This window comes from Magallana gigas, chromosome 2, assembly GCF_963853765.1.
Source record: "Magallana gigas chromosome 2, xbMagGiga1.1, whole genome shotgun sequence".
NCBI lineage: Eukaryota > Metazoa > Mollusca > Bivalvia > Ostreida > Ostreidae > Magallana > Magallana gigas.
The window spans coordinates 10,512,443-10,536,719 of NC_088854.1; the positions used below are offsets into that span (position 1 = coordinate 10,512,443).

General features: G+C 33.7%; 1 protein-coding gene across 2 annotated transcripts in view; it reads right to left on the reverse strand.

Moving 5' to 3' along the window:
• The window catches only part of LOC105327757 (gem-associated protein 5), a 67,456-nt gene extending 43,341 nt beyond the window's left edge, over positions 1-24,115 (reverse strand). The window contains exons 1-17 of one of the 2 annotated variants that reach the window (XM_066074967.1): positions 23,730-24,115; positions 22,954-23,135; positions 21,348-21,508; positions 20,610-20,838; positions 20,285-20,441; positions 19,747-19,843; positions 19,227-19,342; positions 18,973-19,058; positions 18,719-18,798; positions 18,481-18,611; positions 18,239-18,312; positions 17,590-17,780; positions 16,851-16,999; positions 16,295-16,466; positions 12,634-12,888; positions 12,217-12,342; positions 3,554-3,688 (exon numbers count right to left, since the gene is read on the reverse strand). In XM_066074967.1, the coding sequence (XP_065931039.1) occupies positions 3,554-3,688; positions 12,217-12,342; positions 12,634-12,888; positions 16,295-16,466; positions 16,851-16,999; positions 17,590-17,780; positions 18,239-18,312; positions 18,481-18,611; positions 18,719-18,798; positions 18,973-19,058; positions 19,227-19,342; positions 19,747-19,843; positions 20,285-20,441; positions 20,610-20,838; positions 21,348-21,508; positions 22,954-23,135; positions 23,730-24,017 (2,629 nt within the window). In that variant the 5' untranslated portion in view covers positions 24,018-24,115. Of the gene's footprint in view, positions 1-3,553; positions 3,689-12,216; positions 12,343-12,633; positions 12,889-16,294; positions 16,467-16,850; positions 17,000-17,589; positions 17,781-18,238; positions 18,313-18,480; positions 18,612-18,718; positions 18,799-18,972; positions 19,059-19,226; positions 19,343-19,746; positions 19,844-20,284; positions 20,442-20,609; positions 20,839-21,332; positions 21,509-22,953; positions 23,136-23,729 lie in introns of both variants that reach the window. The other variant, XM_066074966.1, reaches the window with a different exon arrangement.
• Positions 24,116-24,277: the final 162 nt, after the last annotated feature.

A 24,277-nucleotide genomic window follows, 5' to 3' on the forward strand; every position in this document is an offset into this window, starting at 1 on the left:
GTTGTGTAATGATACAAAGATTACATTTACTAGTGTTGGTGTCACCATAGACAGGTTGTGTAATGATCCAAAGATTACAGTTACTAGTGTTGGTGCCACCACTGACATGTGTAATGATACAAAGATTATAGCTACTAGTGTTGGTGCAACCTCTGACATATTGTGTATTGATACAAAGATTATAGTTACTAGTGTTGGTGCAACCACTGACATATTGTGTATTGATACAAAGATTACAGTTACTAGTGTTGGTGTCACCACTGACATATTGTGTAATGATAAAAATATTACAGTTACTGGTGTTGGTGCCACCACAGACAGGTTGTGTACTCCTGACAAAGATTACACTTACTAGTGTTCATGTTGTGTAATGATACAAAGATTACAGTTACTGGTGTTGGTGTCATCACTGACATATTGTGTAATGTTACAAAGATTACAGTTATAAGTGCTGGTGCCACCACTGACATCTGTAATGATACAAAGATTAAAGTTACTAGTATTGGAGCCACCACAGCCAGGTTGTATACTCCTAACAAAGATTACAGTTACTAGTGTTGGTGTCACCACTGACATGTTGTGTAATGATACAAAGATTACACTTACTAGTGTTGGTGCCACCACTGACATGTTGTGTAATGATCGAAGATTACAGTTACTAGTGCTGGTGCCACCACTGAAATGTGTTGTGATAGAACGATTACAATTACTAGTGGTGGTGTCACCACTGACATGTTGTGTAATGATACAATGATTGTAGTTACTAGTGTTGATGCCTCTTCAGCCAGGTTGTGTACTCCTGACAAAGATTACAGTTACTAGAGTTGGTGTCACCACCAACATGTTGTGTAATGATACAAAGATTACATTTACTAGTGTTAATGCCACCATAGACAGGTTGTGTAATGACACAAAGATTACAGTTACTAGTATTGGAGCCACCACAGCCAGTTTGTATACTCCTGACTCCTGTGGTGTCACCACAGACATGTTGTGTAATGATACAAAGATTACAGTTACTAGAGTTGGTGTCACCACAGACATGTTGTGTAATGATACAAAGATTACAGTTACTAGAGTTGATGTCACCACAGACATGTTGTGTAATGATACAAAGATTACAGTTACTAGAGTTGGTGTCACCACAGACATGTTGTGTAATGATACAAAGATTACATTTACTAGTGTTAATGCCACCATAGACAGGTTGTGTAATGACACAAAGATTACAGTTACTAGTATTGGAGCCACCACAGCCAGTTTGTATACTCCTGACAAAGATTAGAGTTACTAGAGTTGGTGTCACCACAGACATGTTGTGTAATGATACAAAGATTACATTTACTAGTGTTAATGCCACCACAGACATGTTGTGTAATGATACAAAGATTACAGTTACTGGTGTTGGTGCCACCATAGACATGTTGTGTAATGATACAATGATTACATTTACTAGTGTTGGTGCCACCACTGACATGTGTAATGATACAAAGATTGCAGTTACTAGTGTTGATGCCACCACAGATAGGTTGTGTACTCCTGACAAGGATTACAATTACCTAGTGTTGGTGTCAACACTGACAGGTACACTAGAGACAAGGAATACATTGACTAGTGTTAGTTCACCACAAGTAAATTGTGTATTAAGACAAGGATTACAAATATTAGTGTTGGTTTCACCACTGATGGGTTGCATTGGAGACAAGTATTAATATTTACATTCCTTATTTTTTGGCATGTAAAGTGTTTGGAAAGTTACCGCAGATACAGATATAACCCCATATCACAACCAGTGTTCTTAAAGGTTAAATGATAAGATTTATTGTGATGTCACAAACATTGAATGCTGTTAAAGGGCAAATTCACAGGCAAAAACCAAAGAACACACTTGTGGCTGCTACAGTAGTTTCTGCATTAATAGTTTCAGCTTTCCCATAGGATAATACAGTAATTTCAAGGTATAACTCCTATTTGTAGACAAGGCAAGAAATGTTAATTTAAAAAATGTAAATATAAGCATTAATTTAAAATCACAAAATTTCATTATGCACTAACACCTCACTTTGTATGCACACACCATTATTGCATTATGAGACCATATCTTAAAAAAAATAAGGATTCAATGCTCAACAGTGTAAGTGTCACCACTGACAAGATGTCTAATGACAAAATGACTGCAGTATTCAGTGTAGGATACATCCTAGTTACAAAATGACAGTGATGTCAGGAGCCAATGTTGCTGACCTCTACTGAGAATGTGTGTAATGACTCAGATTACAATTACTTATGTTGGTGACATCTACTGACAATGTGTGTAATGACTCAGGACACAATTACTTATGTTGCTGACAACTACTGACAATGTGTGTAATGACTCAGATTACAATTACTTATGTTGCTGACAACTATCTGACAATTTTGAAAACAACAGTGACAACACACTTACTCTACACATTATCCACCTGAATACTGACAATATTGCTAATGACAGTGACAACTTATTTACCAGCATTGATTAAATCCTCTTATACACTTATGCTAAAGCAGTGATTACAGTAATCAATAATGCTGATTACTTATTGATATTAATTGTATTTACATTGGCTGACACTGTCTGACAAATTGTGTGTTGGTCCTTATTAATGATATAACTGTAAATAATACGAAACTGACATTATTTTTACAACTGTAATCACATTTATAAGTGTTGCAGACACCCTACATACAGTTTGTGTAATGAATAGTGTAACTAGTAAATGTGACACTTTTTTGACAATTTGCATGGCACATAAAAAAAAACTCTTTATCTAAATCAAATTACAATCTGCATGTGTTGTGTACCAGTGTTGATTGTTATAAAAGTGTTCTTAAATGCAGGAAATTTCTTTTTAACAACCTTCAAAACAGATCTGATAAAATCCAATCAATTAAACAACAGCTGAGGTAAATCACCACTGATGATAGCTTAAACAAACGAGAACTCAGTAATTGACAAAAACCAAAATATAACCCCAAACAATGGTTTAGAATAAAAAGGATTTTAAAAAAACAAGATTAATCATTTGTGTTGCTCATAAATCAGTTATTTCTTGAAAAATCAATTACTGTAAACAAACTTTTATTCGCGACATTATTTTGCAATTTTTCAGGCGATAAACTGATTTTGCAATTAAATTTCTTGTTGTTATAACAAATATACAAAAAAAGCTGGTTAGCGGTGATAAACTTTTGTTACAATGAGGCTCTTGCAAATCTTGCGAAATTTTCTTGGTTCACAGTATCCCGCAATATTAAAAAATTTGAAGCGTTCAAATCTGCTAATCTATTTCCTGAAAATATACAGAAGCGTCTATTTCTTTTTTTCTTTTTTTTAAACTCTAGAGTATTAGGTTGAATTGTAATCAAATATATTTCTATTCTATGGATTCCTAGGGAAATAAGTTTTGCAAATCTAACTTAATTGATACATTCAAAAGGGACAGATCAGATAAATAAATAAAGAGAATTAATTCAATTTTTTTTCTACATTTTTAATACATCTCATACAACTTACCATAAATGATTTGGGCCAGTACAACTATGTCTTCCAAAACCAATTCCCTTCCACGATTTTCGTGACGACCACACAAGGGAAATAGAGATTTTGGCTTGGATAATCTTCGTTTCTTTGCATCCTTTGTCAAATGATCTAAAATTGAATGTATTACGAATAAAAATGTATCTTATTCAAATGGCTGAGCCATAAACCAACTGTGTATTTATTCCAAACAAGCTCTAACTTTCCTGTTCCAATTGTTGTTCAATATGATGGTTAAGTCCTTTGCATATAAAACCATAAATTTCAAGTTAGCGGGTGGAATACAACATACATGTATAACTTATCAATACTGGTCATGAACCCAATTCTTTTATCCTATAATTAAGATGTTATCTTCAAAATAATGGTTTTAGCAATGGCATCCATGATACATTGATTATTCATGCATTCATAGCTGAAACCCTGGTAGTACTGACAAAATTGAAAATTCAACACCAACATTTTGAATAAGAAAAGTTATTCATCAGAAGTCTACCTGCAGGTGTCATAACAGTATTTCACTGAAGGTTCACGTCAAAACATGGCTGAGCCAAAATAATTCCCGAATTTTCCTTTGAATTCGGGGCGTTTCCGCACGCGACAGGAGCTGATTTTTTTTATGAGCTGAAAAACAATGTGTAAGAGGCCTAACTATCCCATTTTTGTAATAATGCGAGGTCATTTGAATTTTTGATGCGTGTTGTTTCCGGAGGGGGGTGAAAAGGCCCGGGCTTGATTTTCAAGCACATGTGTAACTTCGAGGTAAACAAAGTCTCACGCCTTGCTGGATGCACGTGTGTATTTTGCTAGAAAATTGTAAATGAAGCGTTGTTTAAAAAGATGTCAAGAGGATTTTTTCCAGAAGTTCGGTTTGAATTTATAATCTGTATCTAAAGTTGTGCAATTTTGGTAAGAATATATAGTAAAATTTAATACTGTAGTGCAACCTGCAGGAAAACGGGTTTGCTATGTTAAAAAATGTTATACCTGTGTTTTAGGTATTAAATCAGCGTGTTTAGACGAAAAATGACAAACAAAGGGGTTTTGTAGCCAGCAGCACGCTTATTTTGTTTTTAATGATGCATACAAAATTAGCCCACATTTCCTCTGAAATGTTCTACTGCCTCAAAACAATGACCCATTTATAATAGATCGGACCGTCTGAACTGCCCGGAAAATTTTCAGCAGATCAAATACGATGTAGTATTCATCGTCGTAAACAACAAAATCTTCTACGGGGTGTGAATTTCAAATAAAATCGGTTGTTTAGGCCCTTGTGTTACAGTAAGAAATGCTCAATTTATGTCCAAAATTGAGAAATATTGGTACGAAAGCGGTAAACAGCTGAGATGTATCACTCATGTTAGTTAGATTAGAACAAGACCATGCTATTTTGGACAAAGGTTCTCACCATTTTCATAAATTGTTTGAAATAATGACGTTTTCTCTACCCCACCCCCCAGAGGCAGGGTCATTGAATTTTTTGCTGACATAATTTCTAGGGTCCACATGATATTAATTAATTTGCGTCATTTTATACATTTTCATACATCACTTGTCAAGTTAAAACCAAAAAATCACTGAATATCAAAACACCGTGTAAATGCATACAGTATAACTTTGATCATATTTTCATAAACCAGTGGCCACCGTGTATACTGTGGTGTTAAAAAATCGCTCATAACTTTCTGAAATGAGTAGATATCTTCATAATTTTTTTTTAGTCACACAACACAATAAGTATTAATCAATTTATTAATGTTGATTTTGCGATAACAAAAAATGAGTTATATTGCAGGTGTCATAACAGTATTTCACTGAAGGTTCACGTCAAAACATGGCTGAGCCAAAATAATTCCCGAATTTTCCTTTGAATTCGGGGCGTTTCCGCACGCGACAGGAGCTGATTTTTTTTATGAGCTGAAAAACAATGTGTAAGAGGCCTAACTATCCCATTTTTGTAATAATGCGAGGTCATTTGAATTTTTGATGCGTGTTGTTTCCGGAGGGGGGTGAAAAGGCCCGGGCTTGATTTTCAAGCACATGTGTAACTTCGAGGTAAACAAAGTCTCACGCCTTGCTGGATGCACGTGTGTATTTTGCTAGAAAATTGTAAATGAAGCGTTGTTTAAAAAGATGTCAAGAGGATTTTTTCCAGAAGTTCGGTTTGAATTTATAATCTGTATCTAAAGTTGTGCAATTTTGGTAAGAATATATAGTAAAATTTAATACTGTAGTGCAACCTGCAGGAAAACGGGTTTGCTATGTTAAAAAATGTTATACCTGTGTTTTAGGTATTAAATCAGCGTGTTTAGACGAAAAATGACAAACAAAGGGGTTTTGTAGCCAGCAGCACGCTTATTTTGTTTTTAATGATGCATACAAAATTAGCCCACATTTCCTCTGAAATGTTCTACTGCCTCAAAACAATGACCCATTTATAATAGATCGGACCGTCTGAACTGCCCGGAAAATTTTCAGCAGATCAAATACGATGTAGTATTCATCGTCGTAAACAACAAAATCTTCTACGGGGTGTGAATTTCAAATAAAATCGGTTGTTTAGGCCCTTGTGTTACAGTAAGAAATGCTCAATTTATGTCCAAAATTGAGAAATATTGGTACGAAAGCGGTAAACAGCTGAGATGTATCACTCATGTTAGTTAGATTAGAACAAGACCATGCTATTTTGGACAAAGGTTCTCACCATTTTCATAAATTGTTTGAAATAATGACGTTTTCTCTACCCCACCCCCCAGAGGCAGGGTCATTGAATTTTTTGCTGACATAATTTCTAGGGTCCACATGATATTAATTAATTTGCGTCATTTTATACATTTTCATACATCACTTGTCAAGTTAAAACCAAAAAATCACTGAATATCAAAACACCGTGTAAATGCATACAGTATAACTTTGATCATATTTTCATAAATCAGTGGCCACCGTGTATACTGTGGTGTTAAAAAATCGCTCATAACTTTCTGAAATGAGTAGATATCTTCATAATTTTTTTTTAGTCACACAACACAATAAGTATTAATCAATTTATTAATGTTGATTTTGCGATAACAAAAAATGAGTTATATTGCAGGTGTCATAACAGTATTTCACTGAAGGTTCACGTCAAAACATGGCTGAGCCAAAATAATTCCCGAATTTTCCTTTGAATTCGGGGCGTTTCCGCACGCGACAGGAGCTGATTTTTTTTATGAGCTGAAAAACAATGTGTAAGAGGCCTAACTATCCCATTTTTGTAATAATGCGAGGTCATTTGAATTTTTGATGCGTGTTGTTTCCGGAGGGGGGTGAAAAGGCCCGGGCTTGATTTTCAAGCACATGTGTAACTTCGAGGTAAACAAAGTCTCACGCCTTGCTGGATGCACGTGTGTATTTTGCTAGAAAATTGTAAATGAAGCGTTGTTTAAAAAGATGTCAAGAGGATTTTTTCCAGAAGTTCGGTTTGAATTTATAATCTGTATCTAAAGTTGTGCAATTTTGGTAAGAATATATAGTAAAATTTAATACTGTAGTGCAACCTGCAGCTTTCTATTTACTTGTTTTGAAGGGAAAAAATGCACAAAATTCTGAAGACAGAATTAAATCCTTTACAAAAATGCATAAATACTAATTATGATAACCAGTGTTCCACGATATACAAACCATTAAAAAACGCTGATGGAAAAATACTCCTTATTAAAGATTAATACCTATGTCTTTTTTATTGGTCGTTTCATTTTTTTACCCTGAAGTTTATGGTCACAAGCCTCTGCATTATTGAGAGGTATTTTGACTATCATTACTTATTCTGATCACCATTGAAGCGGACCAGGATAGACGTAGCTCTGTTATCATCGCATCAACAATCTGCTGTCAAATTCAAACTGCACCGAGCAACTCAAACAAAATTCATTTAACGTCTCCACGATTTTTATGTTTCAGAACTCTTAACATCACATTGATTGACATGGAAACCTCTGTTAGAGTAAAAGTACACCACTTTGTTTTACTACGGTGTGCAAAGGTGCATCTGAATTTAGCTAACCTGAATATGAGTGACTAGGTTCAAATGATCTTTTACTGACCGATTTATGTTTTTAGCATTTGAATATCAGTTTCTAATATCTTTGGTGTTTGATCTTAACCCAAGCTATACTTGATAAAGAGCTTCAAAAGAGTAAAGTTAAATTATGCTTACATGTCTGTATTTTTATAGTTCATCTTGTTTTTATATTAGCTTTTACTATAGATACAAAAATTTCTATCAATAGACTTAAAAGTTGTACTGCAAAACTCATTTAGAGACAATTTCAGGAGACCATAGAAAAAAGCTGTATTTTATTAATATACACTTATAACAAATTCATTAGATCTACATCTTAGAGCAAATTCATTATAAAATACTCCGCTGACTGTCAACTTCAATCTATTGTAAGTTATAAAATCAATATTACCGTCATTTACAAAAAAGTCAATATAGCACTTTCACTTCAATCCAAAAAAATTTTTTTTTGAATATTTGAATTTGAGCATTTTGTATATGCATCTTAAAATTTCATGAATCCTCGAAAAAATTTGTAATGGAAAATACTGGAATAAATAAACGATGAAATACTTTAAAATTTTGCAAGCAAGGGTCTTGAAATTACTTCGGTACAGTTGTAAATTAATTATAGCAGTGTTCATTATATACTGCATTCTTCTACAGGTTTATATAAGAACTGTGCCAGGAAATGATTTCGTTATATATGTAAATTCGTTATATCTGTGTTTGTTATATTCGAGTTTTGCTGTATATTGCAACCACTGTTTTTAGTAATGCTATTAAAATTTAAGTCTGATTGTAATAGCTGAAAGTTACATTGTTTAACAACAAAATCTCTGTGATTTAACTATGTTTTTAACAGTGAGCTACAAATGAATCATCAGACCTAAATACAATATCTCAGACTGGTAATTTAACCTGCAATATATATATACTGAGTTCTCATTGTAAAAATTCATTCAATAATCCAAGTTTATGGGCTAGAGGAAATTGAGTCTATCCAGGTTAATGATGAAGCCCTGCAGAAGTCCTTTTAAATCATAAGTAAACCAACTTTAATCATCCATTCGTAAACAACATTCACTTTTTGGACCATTACTCAGGAGGCTTTGTACTTTTACTTTTCTGAGGAAACTGAACAAATTATTCCTTCTTTCTTGTGGAGGACCAGCACAAATTGCCAAATGAACGTCAATTGAGATTATAATAGATGTGATAACACAGCCCCAGTTCTGAATTAGGAAAAAAAATAGCTTTCCTGGTCAGTAGTTAGGCCACTTATGGTTCCAATAAATCATAGATGAGGTCTTCATTGATTTTATATAAAACAGAAATTGAACTCTTGACTTCCGCAGCCAACAACTGAACCAACAGACAGTCAACTCTGTTGCCATGGCATCCAAGGTCAACAGATATCAAAGAGAAAAAATGCTGATCTAAGCGAATTCTAGCCACTAAAACCAAGAAAATGATGTAGGTCATGATAGAAAAAAATGTAAAGGCAGGATATTAGAGGCTGCTAGTCCTAAGCAGTATCTATTGATTAGGGCATTCAGTAGTTGGATTTGGGTTTTGCATCTAGTGCGTTGTTAGAAATTGTCTTCCTGAATCAATTATGAACTATGTGAAACCAGGTCACACAAATCTTACAAGGTTTTCTGCACTTTTGTGAAACTTTTAAATTACTTGATGATTACAAAATAAAATAGTAACAAACAGTGCGAATAGGGTTGAATGGTCTGTAATATGTATTTTGTACTTAGTACATATATAATATGTACACATACGTTTTTATGTTAATTTGACTTTAAATAAATGGACATTTCCTAAAACATACAACTTTCAAATATTGCTGAATTTCTTATTACTGGATATTGTTAATAAAAGTTAATTACTACAGCTAGGGGCCTGATGATAGGAAAGTATACCCTAATCCAACAGAAAGCCTGCAATGGATACATTGTATGTTTGCATGGTAGAAATATATGCAAACTTTAAAGGCAATGCAAAGATTTGCAAATTTGTCACCATGCAAATGCTTTAAAAGTTAAACCTTAGAAGTAACAATTTTTTATACATGAGTATTTAAACATCTATTCATTTTTCTCAACATAACATTAGATTTTAAAGAGGTATTGCTTTCCCTTGAATTTGCTGTGAAAGGAAAAATACCAAGTACCCATTTTGCCGAGCATAAAGTCATGAGATCCAATCCCTGTTCTCTCTTGGTAAAAATTACGGGGAATCAGAATCAAGCTAATTATATTATACTTAAAGTGTATCATTACTCATATTTTCACTTCCAAATCTAAAACAAAAGTATATATACACATTCTCTGAACTTTTAAAATGTTCCTTATAACACTTAGACGTGTTCTGTTTATGAAGTGAATCTCTAGCTCATACATATGTACAATTTGCTAACGATATTTCTTATTTACAAACTTTAGGCCTATTATAAACCCACCTTCTTAGCAGCATTAAATAATCAAGGAAAACATTTTACTGTTCAAAGAAATGGTATGATTTTTTTTTAACTTTCTGCACAATGTGAATACAGAGAAAAATCCACGTGACTTACGGCTAAAGCAGCAAGACAAGTTGTCTCCTTAACATTTGATAATGTTTTTTGGATAAGATTAAGCAGAGTCCTGGGAATTTCAGCAAACTAATGATAGAGTCATGCCTGGAGACGTCTCAGGAAGCTAATAAATGGTAGATTCTAGCATAAATCTTTCTTTAAAAAACAATGATAAAATTTGAAAAAATTTATCGTATACTGAATAACAGATGAATTTATTTTGTAAATGACACTGAAGTGATCTCTCTGACACTATAACCAATCAGTTATCTCTGTTTGATTCTTAAAACAAGATGCATTGATCAGCATGACAATATCAATGCTCCACAGACATTCAAAACTGAAGTATCTAAAAATCAAAGGGTGAGTTCAGAAAATACTAGGACAAACTGAAATACAAACAGAATACAGTGTTATCATAGTGCTGCTTTTGTTTTCTTGACATGGTTGTGAAGAGAATGTCAAAGGAAAAGTTTCTAAGGACACAAAAGTGCAAGACTGCCCTCATTTTAAAATCAGCAAGGGGAGCTTCTCACAAATTCACATCGATGTTAATTATTTCTTCTTGTTTAATTAGGAATCTAGAGTAAATGAAAAACTCAGTACCATAAGATGCGTTTTATTGATATTGTCAGTCACCTCACTGAGCTTGAAGGGGGGGGGGGGGGGGATGGGGGAGGGTCTGCAACACGACAGAGAAAGTAGGAGACTAATTAAAAAAAAATTTTCTTTACAACCCTAGACTCTAAACTAAAGCTTAATGCATTTGACACACAAGTATTCATTTAAAAAAAAAAAAAAATTGTGGATACAATTATGGTATTTTGATTGTTACTACATGTAAAAATCTTCACTGTTTTTATAAATCAAATTCTGGCATTTATCCTCAACAGAGGAATAAAAGGAAAAAAAAATGAAATAAGCTTTACTTGGCATCTGCAGTCACACCAAGAAAATTCACATAAGAATTTTTTAGATGAACACACCTTTTCCTTTAATTAGCAAGAACAAAAACCCTGAAGTTCAAAAATCTTTATCTACTAACCAGCCACCACATTTTTGTGAAAAAGTAAATTAAGAGCAAATATTGGGTTAAAGATCTTCACACCCTAGATTTAACCCCTTATGTAAGATATAACTTTGCATACAGCTAAAATGTGTTGGAAACAGGAATCATGAAATATTAGATGCACACCAACTATGTGCTGATATCAGTATTGACTGTCATCACATATATGATGGATAAGTGTCACTCAGTATCCTGTATGTCAGTACTTACTAGAACCTGGTACTTATGCCCTCAACTTATCAAAGATCCAATTTATCTCTGCCAACAGATTCAATATACCGTTTTTATTAAAATAGCAATATCTTATTCATCTCTGCACCATACCTGTAATTTGAAACACTTATATTTTATCGAGGTTTCTTATACACACTTGATAATTTACTGCATCCATTAGATTGTAATCAAAGATATTCTATCCCCCTTAATGATTCTTTATGGCCCCAAATGATGCTTCATCATTTCTGTAATTTGCACAAGCAATTCAGTGTGCAAAGAAAAGTATGGTAACCCAATCAGTTCAAAAAGGTCTTGTGCAACTGTGATAGACCTCTTAGGGCGCTAAAATTACAACAAAAGAACCTCCACTTCTATTTACGCAGCCTCAAGTGCTCCCATTATAACATTCCGACTGGGAGTCCAGTTTCCAACTCCCAGATAGGGTCAGAAGCAACCGGGCTATAGACTATAAAAGTTAATTTCCCCGATGGATTCATGCTGGAGTTATTGTCAAGACTCCATCTTTTTTATGACTTTTTTGCTTGCTCAGCAACATTGATGAACTTCATGCTCCCTTTTCTCCGATAACCTGCATAACTCTTGTTCCTTAATTGTAGTGTTGATCACATTATTCAATATCGAATATGACTGTTCTGCTTACAAAGCAATCAATTTTTTGAGATGAACTTATTCATTCTGCAATCTCAATGATACAAAGATTCTCTTACTTTTATTTTCGTTGCTCTTTGTGGATGAATCAGTGTCCATCAGATTCTTTGAAGGCTGCACAATAGCTGCATTCTGCTGTTGTTTTTCTATGGTAGTCTCCCTAGGAACCTGTAGTGCTTCAATGTCTATGAAAAACAAGATGCCATTTAAAAGTCAATGTATCAACCAATCCTATCTTCTATCTTCATTCTTATTGAATCAAAAGTCTACATCTCATCTTTTTTTTTTTTAGATCAGAGATCTAGAAAAATATTAACATTCTCTGTTTACCATCTTTAACATTTCTTTCAGAATTTTAATATAATTACACTATGTCTTAGGTAAGGTTACTTTTTCATAAAAATAAACATGGAACAAAACCCCACTTTTTGAGATTTATCAATTCCTCAATTCACAAACCAAACAAGAACTATAACCTTCACTAGGCATATATTCTGTTCCTTCCAGCTCCGCCTTTTTCTTCAGTAGCAACTCATCCAAACTGGCCTGAGTTCTGGTATCCAAGGTAACTGATGGCTCTGTAACCTTCACCTCGTTATGCTGAGTTGACCCTTTATCCTCTTCTGGATGATCCGTCTTTGACCCCTTGACCTCTCTGGAAGTGTTTTTGTCATCTGCATCTTTTAGAGTTTTCTTTCTTCCTCTGGATTTTGTCTTTTTCTTTCTTTGAGCTTTAATATAACATACATATTTTGATCAGATAAAAAATGTGATTAAATAATGTTTTGCTTTCATTTAAAAGAAAAAAATAAGTTACCAAGGTAGATTTCATTCAATTTATTATTTCCCTTTAGTTGTACAAGATTTTGGTATCTTCAAATTAAGTATCATTTTGTGTATATATAGTTTTATATGCACAATACTTTATTGATATTGTAACTTATTTCTCTTTTTTAATCTTGTTTTTGAAAAGAGCATTTTTTTTACTTACAATTACCGGTAAAAGAGAGAAGGCATGCAACCTGTATGCAACAGCCCAGAAAGTTTTTGGCACTAATATTCAAATATTGAAATCCTACACATCAAAAAATCACCAGAAAAAAAAAATTATCATGCAACCCAAACATACTTTTATATTAATAACTATATCATTTTTAACAAATTTTAAGATTAAAAAACATCATTAAAGGCATAAATACAGAGCAAAGAACATTAACAGGAGTTAGCTTTCCTTTACTTCCAAACGAACTGATGCAATGAAACTAGATTTACTGAGTTGTGAGTGATTTAATTGATATATTTCCTAGTCAGTATCTCATAAAAATAAAGAAAACAAGAACAGGAGGAAAGGAGAAAATCTAACAAATTTATTGATGCTGATATGTTTCATATTCTGTAATGCTTTCAATATACAATCCCAGGAAATTAATACAAGGAAGACAGACTTCACGGAAACTTCACTGTCACTCAAAAACTATGATTTTTTTTTTAAATAGTTCAGTCGAAATGTGTTCACTTTCTAATAATAGAATTCAAATTAGATTGTTTTCATAGAAAGAAAGTGAGTGTCAGCCTCAGATTGTTTTTATTTAAAAAATTCAAAATGGGGCATGGATGTCAATCTCTCAAGTGCCTCGAGTGGGATTTTATAAAGAACTGCTTTTACTTTGACCCTTTTTCACATTTTTAGTTTTCGGACAAAACTATGGGACCAAGGGGAGAGAAAATCAGCTCCGAACAATGATTTTTAATAGATATTTGTCATGACCTTGACCTCTAGCCAAAATAAATCATTTAAGGTCACAGTGAAGGTCAAGGTTACTGAGGTTTGCATCAGATTTTAACATCATAGTAACATATGCTCTATAAAATCACAGGACCTTGTAACATAGCAAGATTGATTCTCCAGATATTATCTAATTGATTATAAAGGACTATATATGATATGGGCCTAAAATGGCCCCCTAAAATGAACATCGTCATTTTTATGTAATTCTTTGTTTTCTTTGTACAGATATATATGTAATGCTTTTACATTATGTTCATTTTGATTCAACTGCCCACAATTTAGAAATATGACATCGTAAAGACAACCTTTTCCCGCCATTTTTGCATTTTTAGCACAAAACAGCTTGTTTTCAAGCAGTTTTTCTATCTGAAACATAGAGCGCATGTTTGAACAAACAAAATATTTTTAATCAGAAATGTATCTATCCAAGGCTAATAAGTGACAAATTTTTTTTCCTTGTTCAAGCATGCGCTCTATATTTCCTATTCATAAAAAGGTAAGAAAAATGTCAATTTTTGACTGATTTTGATTGAATTATAGAAATAGCGTCACTTCTGGTGTCATATACTGCCAGTGAGTGCAAATAAATCAAATAAATAGGTGAAAAATATATTTTACATCAACTCATCTAAAATATAACATAACACTTTATTGTACCCGAAACACTTTAAAAAATGAAGAATAATGGGGGCCAAATTTAACTCTTTTCATATATAGTTCATTGAGCATTGTATCTTAGCATTTAATCATTAGAAATACTTAAACCTTTCTTCTAAATTTATTGCAAAAAAAAATAAAGCAATGAGAGTGCATTGACTCTTTTGGACTTGGATTCAGTGCTAGTTTCAACACGGCAGACTGGGCAGACGACATTGATGGGTGATATGAAGCTCATGAAATGCATCAGGTCAGAGACACATCAACTCATTTCAATAAGTTCTCTACTTAAGTGCAAACAATGACATATATAAAGAACACAAAGATCAAAAAGACAAATCTGTCTTCTTCATTAAACATTAAAATATCTCTATAGACAATCTATAGCAATGATTAGAATTAATTGAATATTGCAGCCAACTACATTCTTTGCCATTGCCAATTTTCCTTCTTGATTAACTTCCAGCCAATAGTACAATAATCTGTATTATTTTCTATGAGTGCTGTTCTCGATCACTTTTACTGAATATTCCACTGATAAAACAAAACCTCAAAAAATTGGGTTTCCTGCTAATGAATTATGTGTCATTAACTTATTTATTTAAAAATGCCGGCCTTGGGTGATCCCAATGTCATAATTAATTACAGCTGCAGAGACCCCAAGAGACTGATAAAATTGAATTTTCCCAATTTACATGTCTAGAGAAATGTCAATAGTTTACAACCCTGCTGTACTTGGGATAGTGTAGGTGGACAATATATATGAATTTGTTTTTAATTACTGATGTGATGTACTAGATGTGTCAAAGCAAATTAGTAAGTGAATAAAGCATGGCCATAACAAATGTCTTCTTTATTCAAATTCAATTTAAAAATTGCTTTGTAAACGTGATGTGATTCATCACATGCAAATGTCTAGTACTCTCACAAATTAAACTGAACTGACTGGCAAGTATGATAATAAATACATCATTTCAACATCCTTTCTCTAACTACCACTCCATGAGAAAAGTATATGCAAATAAGGCCAAGAGCTCAGAAAATAAGGTCAGAACAAATATTTTAGACAGAGGTTTGCAATGACCTTGACACTGAACAAAGAAACTTGGCTCAATGCCATTGCACACAAAATACTTCATTGCAATCTTTTGTTAAGTCTGAGCAAGATTGGGTAAAGGAAAGAGAGTATAAGGTCTAAATCTGGATTTCAAAAAGATTTTCACCCTAGACCTAGAAACTTGATTCAAGGTCACAGAACCTTTAATTTTATGTAAGAGCCACTGTAACAGCCAAAAGTGTGAACTATAATTATTGCTTCTGATGTTATATTTTAACAGCATTCATCGTTTGTGACATCATAATAATACATATAAGTAAACCTGTAGGTACCCTATCTGTGTTATGACATTATGTTGGCAGTAGATTTCCGCACATTTTACATGCAAAAAATATGTGGAATGTAAATTCACTGCTATGACCTAACAAGGAATTTTCACAGATGTCTGATATGATTCATATACAATCTTAATTGGGAAAAATAAAGGGAATAATAAGGATTTTTTTTTACATAGATCTGCTTTGATCTGGACTTGAGATAATTGATGGACAGACAGATGCACTTAAGGACCAAAACACATTTTGATTAAAAAATACTCAGTAAACCTTAGTTTATAAGAATGAAATAACCTTACCATCATCTTCTGCAGAGTATGGATTCCTTGAAACTCTCCACTTATGGAACGTAAAGTCTTCACCACCTGTGAATACTACATCTGGATCAGATCCGCTCCACTGCACACAAAGCAGACGACCTCGGTGTCCATGGTAACTGGCAATTGTCTGACCTTTACTCGCATCCCAAACCTGCAATTATATATACCTTCACGTCAAGACTATGACATATATGTCTATGATATAGACAATATGTGTCTATATCAGGTAAAATCGGAAAATCTACAACCTACAGAGCAACTTTCATTTTATCTCTTAATCTTATTTTAAGTAAAGTGATACTATTAGTTACATGTTTGATGTTGACCTTATATAAAGGTCAGTAATGGGGGTTAGAGTGACTAACTCCCTACCTTTGTTTAAATGCCATAAAACTGGAAAGGTATACAAAAGCTGACATCAAAATACTGAAAAAAGTAAACTTTGTACTGACAGTATGGAATTTACAGATCTTCACATGACTGGTTCACCAATAATTTTCTTAGAAAGGTTGGAGTTTAAGTAGGTGTCGTTTACCCGAGCAGTGCCATCAAAAGACACAGAGGCCAGTGTGTTGTCATCATGAGGGCTCCACTGCAGACCCACAATCCTGTTATTGTGTCCAAACAATGTAGTCTTAGCCTCCGAAATCAGCACCACCTCATCTACAGCCTCATGCAGCTTCCCTGCAATGTCAAGAACCACAAAGTCAATGTAAAATGTCTGGAACCACAAAGTCAATGTAAAATGTCTGGAACCACACAGTCAATGTAAAATTTCAGGAACCACACGTCAGTCAAATATAAAATGTCAGGAACCAAACAGTCAATGTAAAATGTCAGGAACCACAAAGTCAAAGTAGAGGTCAAGAACCACACAGTCAATGTAAAAGGTCAGAAACCACACAGTCAATGTAAAAGGTTTGGTTTGATTTACAAATTGGAAGAGTCCGCCTGTCATCAGATAGCCTACTGCACAAAGCAGATTCTGAACAAATAAAGGTACTGAAAGAGTGATTAATGAATACCAATAATTTGTCTTTCTTAAAATATTAGTTTCAGTTCATACACAAGACTTAGGAGCAGTACTAAGACTAAATCCAGTACCCTTTTTGTAATAATTAACACTCCACAAAACCCTTGTGATAATAAATATCTTATTCCACATTAACCATTTGGTAATAAATAGCATTCCCCACAGGACAATTTTGGCAAAATAATTACATTCATTATGGTGGCAGATTAAATGCTGTGACATTTAAAATTGTTTGACATACCACCTAGTACTGAAGACAAGTCCACTATCTGTATTGTGGCCTCATTAGAACCAGTGGCTATGTAATATTTCTGACTGGATGAGGTCTCCACATTGTGGATGGGGTGCCACTGAATGCTGTTCACTAGTTTTCGATGAATATGAACCACACATAATAGTTTGAAGGATCCAGACTTGTAGATTTCAACAGAGCTGTGGAAAATTCACAAGAAGCAAAATATTAGAGTTCTTGTTGATTCTGTTCATTTATCTCTCTGGAGAGGCACTATGATTTCATAATTTTCATAATCCCCTGTTACTGTCCCCAGGCCCCATTTACACCCCCTTCCCATTGTTAATTTCATTTGTCAAAATCAAGGGATTCCTTTACTTATTTTATATGCCGTATCTGAGTACAACTTTTACAGACAATTGAAATTGGTTTGTACGATCTAATGTTCCTAAATTTGTTTTATAAAAATAAAAACAATTTCAAATAATTGCTTTTTCTTTTTCTACGCTCCATACACTATAAAATAGAGAAAGAATGACGTTTTTCTAAAATCTGTGTCAAACTTTGTTCCTCATAAAACAGGCGACACTACATAAAACTTCATAATATGCTACCAGTGGGTCTCCAGTGTTTCATAAAAAGTAACTTGAATTCTCACCCATCATCATTGCCAATGGCAACCAAGGAAAAGTCTGGATTCCAGCTTACTTCACTTCGAATTGGAACTCTTTGCTGTAAAAATATCAAGCTATCAAATTTTGATATAAACAAGTTTTTATAATTTATCATTCTAAACACTAACTAGTGAAAAAAAAACCCTAAAAATATCTATCATACAATTCTAATACTTTTTCATAAGTGTGTTTATTTCTTCGTTCTTGAATCAGTTACACTTCAAACCTTTGGCCCATTCATTTTGAAAATGACTGAATTTATGTCCTGGGCCTCATTCTGAAATTTTTTGGGGTCATGTGACAGGATGATACCATCTCCCACACTGTATATTACAAACAAAGTCTCATTTTCTTCCTCTGAAAGCATAAAAAAAACAAATAGATATATAATAATAAAAGAACATAAAAACACTACAATAGTAATTTCAATATGATGACAATTAAAAAGTGGAAAAATACCGTACCAGACACTGTTGAACATGCTGGACCCCAAGCAACAACATAGACCGTTCTTCTGTGATAGTGGGAAGATATACTGGGGGGTCTGTAAAAGCAAACGAGAGTTTTCATGTACACATTATAATATAAATTATCATATGTGAACTGAGATGTTGATAGAAACAAAATTGACAGTTCAATTTTTTTGTCATACTCATAAAGTATGTTGGGATAGATAAAAGTGACAGAAAAGTGAAATTCAATACTCTATACAACCTACTTATTAGACAAGGTATCAAAAACGCCCACTCTGCCATCATCCGTACCGAATCCTAGACGTCCCTCCTTCACTGGATGCCAGGCAAGCTGTAAACCAAGAACAACATAATGGAGACCATATCAATCATAACACCGATGAGATCTCTCTACTGCAATCGCTGACAGATACCAAAAGTAGGGTTACAGACAGCAAGAAAAGGAAGACACAAACAATAGTTCATTTTAATTGAAGTGCCATGATGTGTACTGACTTACTGCTGTGACCTTGGACTTTATGCCCTGCCAGAGAACCGTGACATCGAACGGGTTGACCGAGTTGTTCATATTCCACAGCCGTATCATACTGTCTCCAACACCGATGGCAAGTCTCCCTAAAATCACCCAATGAAAACAGGTCCGTGAAAGATAATGTTTCTGAAGATACCATTTTGCATAAAATTGCAGTCAATTTGCGACACATTATATAACAATCAATTTTCGACCCATAAAATCTTTGACCAATTCTGTCCTTCTCTTGAACTTAGGTAAATGGATGAAATATTTTGATGCTTGCTTGCAACAATTCAAGATGAAGACACGACCTTTAATATCAAGGTCAAAGGTAAACAATAGGCAAAGTTCAAAGTGATTAAAGTCAAGGTAAACATTATCTGATATGATAGTTCTATTTACTTTGGCTATTTCAGAGGCACTATGTTCAACAAACACAGATTATCTTGCTTTTAACCCATCACATACAACTTTTATATGAGGGTCAGAGCTGTTCTTCACCTACCTGGATCAATGGGAGATGTCTTGACAGCATACACAAATCCTCCTAAAGTGGGCACTGCACAAACTGGCACACACTGGGGCAGATTCCAGAATATCATCTGTAACATAAACATCAATATATATCAATAAATATGAATTTATTTATTGCAACATGCATTTGATAAATGGGCGGATCTATAAAATACACCACTCAGAATCTTTGTTGCGTATCGCAAATGAAATACACACTGATCAAAAAGTGCCATCACTCAACGCATCGCTATATCGGCCAAAGTGTATACATACAAGCGAGATCTGCGATAACAGTACATGTAATTAAACATCAGAGAATTTAAATACATGAACAAAATTATTTATACTAAATTTACTATTACGGTACCTTTCATTTGCACATATTCACATCACCTTTAAATATTAGATATGGCAAAATTACATTAAATTCAATTCTTTTTAAAAATTTGTGGGAAAAAACTATATCAATATAAAATATACATCTAAATGCTGTGAAGTGTTGATACTCCATCATCAATCAAGCATACCTGTCTGTCCATAGACACTGTACACATGAGCGAGTTGTTGAGTCCCCCTGCACACATACAGAAGACGGGGCGGTTGTGGCTAAGCACCTTGGCAGAGCTTATGGAGGCTGGCTTCTGTGAGGGACCCGAATCAAGATTCCACTTTAAAATCTCACCCCTTCAAATTGATAAACAACTGAGAATTATAATACACAATGATAAGGTTTTCATTGTCTTGATATAAATTATTTTCATCCATCTTCATATCATTATCATTTATGTTTCTATTTGTTAACCTTCCACCTTTCAAAAAACTCTAATTTCATATTAAAATTTTGGTAATTACCCAGAGGAGCTGACATAGACATGGTTTGCATTGTTTGGATTCCATAACAAAGTTGACCACGATTTAGTTTTATCCTCACGGGCAAACTGATTGGACTTAGGAGACTTGAACACTGCGATTTGTCTCCCTCTGAGCGAGCTCCAAATCCTCACAGTTTTATCTTTACTGCTGGAGGCCAACAGATGTCCTTCTGATCCAAAATCCATGGGTGTCACAGCATCTGCTTCAGCTGAAAAGTACATGTATAAGAGTAACAAAATGTTTACAATAAATAGTTATTTTATTTTTATAAATACATGTACATTCATTGTTGTACATTGTAGATGAATATGTTTCATTCATTTGAAACAAATAGATTTCTTTCAAAACAATCTATTTACCAGTACATGTATCATATATAGTTACAATTTCCCCCATACATTATTTTTTTAGAATAAATACACAAACTGTACTTTTCATTAATATTCATGGCCATCATTTTTTTCCAGGATATATCAATTTCTTGACAATGGCTCTAAAAATACAAATTGTTATCATATTGCTTTCTTCAATGCCCACTGAATTTTATTGATCATCTTAACAAAAGACCCAAACAAAAATTGGTGCTCAACAAAAATTGATGAAACCATAAGTTATTGGCAAATGGATATTACTGTTTTGTGAGTGCTTCCATGAATTAATATTGCACTGAATTTTTAATATTTTCCACAGACAATATATTACCATTGGGTGACTGACTGTTGGGATTATCCAGATCTTGGTATGTTTTGAAATTTTCCCCAGGAACGGGACACCAGGCCACACATAAGACATCCTCGTCGTGTCCCCTCAGTCTCTGTAGGACACGCCCCTCTCTCCAATCCTTCATCTCTATAATCAAAATAACTCCAGTCTTGTATCTGTGAAAAAAAGGAGCAATGGTTCGCTTTATATATAGAGATATACATGTATGTGTGCACGTGTGTGTGTTTGCGTGTTAACTAGTTATATTGTATATGCATTGGGTGATAAATAAATAAGAAATACTGTAACATTTATGTCATTTCAGGAATTATGACTTCATAGAAATGAAAGAATACCAGTACTTCATCTTTAAGAAATTTCACATAATGTACTTTGGTAGAGAAAATAAAGCAGCATTAAGCAAAAATAATTGACAAACATTATTCAATACATATTTTTTTTAATCAATGCAAGAGGCCCATTGGCAACACTGCTCACCTGAACAACAGTTCCTTGTGTTATTTTATTGCAGTTTTTAAATATTTCCACATATATATTTCTAACTTGAAATGTGAACCTCTCTTGGGGCCCCAGTAATAGTCTGGATTCAATAAAACCAATTTAAAATCTACCCTTTCTTGGAATGCTTGCATAATAATCTCACAAACTGTAGCATCGTTGTTCTTAAGAAGATTTCTAAACATTTTCCCTATAAATTTCTATGTTAAACTTGAACCCCTCTTGGGGCTCCCATATCAATTCGGGGGTCATCATTTTAACAATTTAGAAACTACATTATTTGAAGATGGCACTAGTATTAGTCCATTGGTCACAATTTTTACAACTTATGTTTTCTGAGGATGCTTGCATAGTAATCTCCTGTATTAGTTGGGGGTCATGATTTTAACAATTTAGAATCTACATTATTTGAGGATACTTGCATAGTTATCTCACAAATTGTAGTATTGCAATTCTTGAGAAAATTTTTTTTAAACATTTTGTCTAATATTTCTGTTAAACTTTGAACCCCCTTTTTGGATCCCAGTATTAGTTTGGGAGGGGGGGGGGTTCAGGAATTTATTTGAGGAATTTTACAATTTAGAATCAACATTATTTGAGGATGCTTGCATAGTAATCTCACAAACTGTAGAATTGCAGTTCTTGAGAAGAAGATTTTTAAACAATTTCCCTTTGTATTTCTACATTAAACTTTGAACCCCTATTGGGGCCCCAGTATTAGTCCTGGTGTCACTGTTTTAACAATTTAGAATCTTCACTAAATATACAAGCTTTGGTGTAAACATTTGCATTTCTGATGCAGTGGTCCTTATGAAGAAGATTTTTAAAGACCCATGTCCTATTTTTACTGTTTTGCAAATATCTCCCTTTTGAAAAGGGTTTTGCCCTCCATATTAATAGTTTAGAGTTCCCTTTCCATAAGAGTGCTTTGTTCCAAGTTTGGTAAAATTTGACCTAGGGGTTAAAGAAAAGAAGTAAAAACTGTGAAAAGTTTACAGAATTATGATGGACAATGGGTGATCAGAAAAGCTAACTTGAACCTTCAGTTCAGGTGAGCTAAAAAAGCATTTCCTACTACACTGATATATATTGACATACTAACCCAATAGCCACCTGTGTTTCTATGAGGTTGGAGCATGCCAGGTAGACTATGGGTGCTGACTCAGGACAGTAACATACAGTCCTGTTTTCATGATACTGCCATCCAATAATCTGACCCCCATCATCTCCACTGACCACAACATCTGAGTTCTCAGATGACCAAGTAATACAACTAATTTTACCCTGAAAGACATATTTGTGATCATCATTTAAAATCTATAACATTACTATAATATGAAATCTATTTGCAACATTCTACAAAAACCTTTAATTATTTTTAGTATTTTACACGTGTAACCTGATTTCTCAACTTCACTTCATGAATAGGAAATGCATCAATACCATTTACAATATGTTTAAATTATGAACAACTTGTCACTGTATAATATACAATGAAGCATGTGGCTCATAGTATTCATTTATACTTCAGCCTTTAAGAAAAAAAAACTCTGGAAAACCAGTGACATGGTCATCATTTTGAATCCAATGTAGTATTGGGCTTCAGGTTGAGAAAATCATAAGTTCTCATTAGCAGGGAAATATAATTTCAAGATGAAAAATGTGGGAATGTCATTTGGGGGTGATGGATACAATATATGATAAAATAGTGTTATTTTCAATAACCCATTGCTGTCTACTGAGTAAATTACTATCATGTCATAAATCATATATCCGCCAAATTAATACAGAACCTTCAAAATTTTTATTTAGAACTTTAAAAATACTCCAAAGTAAATGAAATTTTTTTAACCCTTAAACGATACCAGTAATACTAACTCTGTGCGTATTGTGATCAGCGATGGCCTCCATGGGGTTGTCAATACTCCATACTTTCACTTTCCCGTCTTCAGATGCACTACAACAAACATTCGACTCATTGAGAGCCAGGGATGAAATACGCTCTTTGTGAAGACAACATTGTGCTTTATAGATCGGTGGGATGATAGATGCATCCAAAACGAAAACATCGTGTCTTGCTCCAAATACAACAACGCCTTTCGTGTTGAAATCGATGATTTTGCTACAGTACCATTGAGGCGAGGGAGGCAAAATTAAATCACACATTCTGGCAATTAAGAAAATTAATAATTTTTCCTTATAACCTCTTTCAAATTAGAAAAAAGTCATATCAAACAGCACGTCGATTGCACGTTTTCCAAGTTTTTAAAACTGGAAATATAATAGTAACGCTAAATAGAGAACTATCATGATAGGAAATATAGTTTCCGGAATACTATGCACGTTCTTTTTTTTTTTTTTTTGCTATTTCGAGGTGGAAATTGGCAGAACCTACCCAATTTCAAGGGGAAAAAATGTATCTTTCT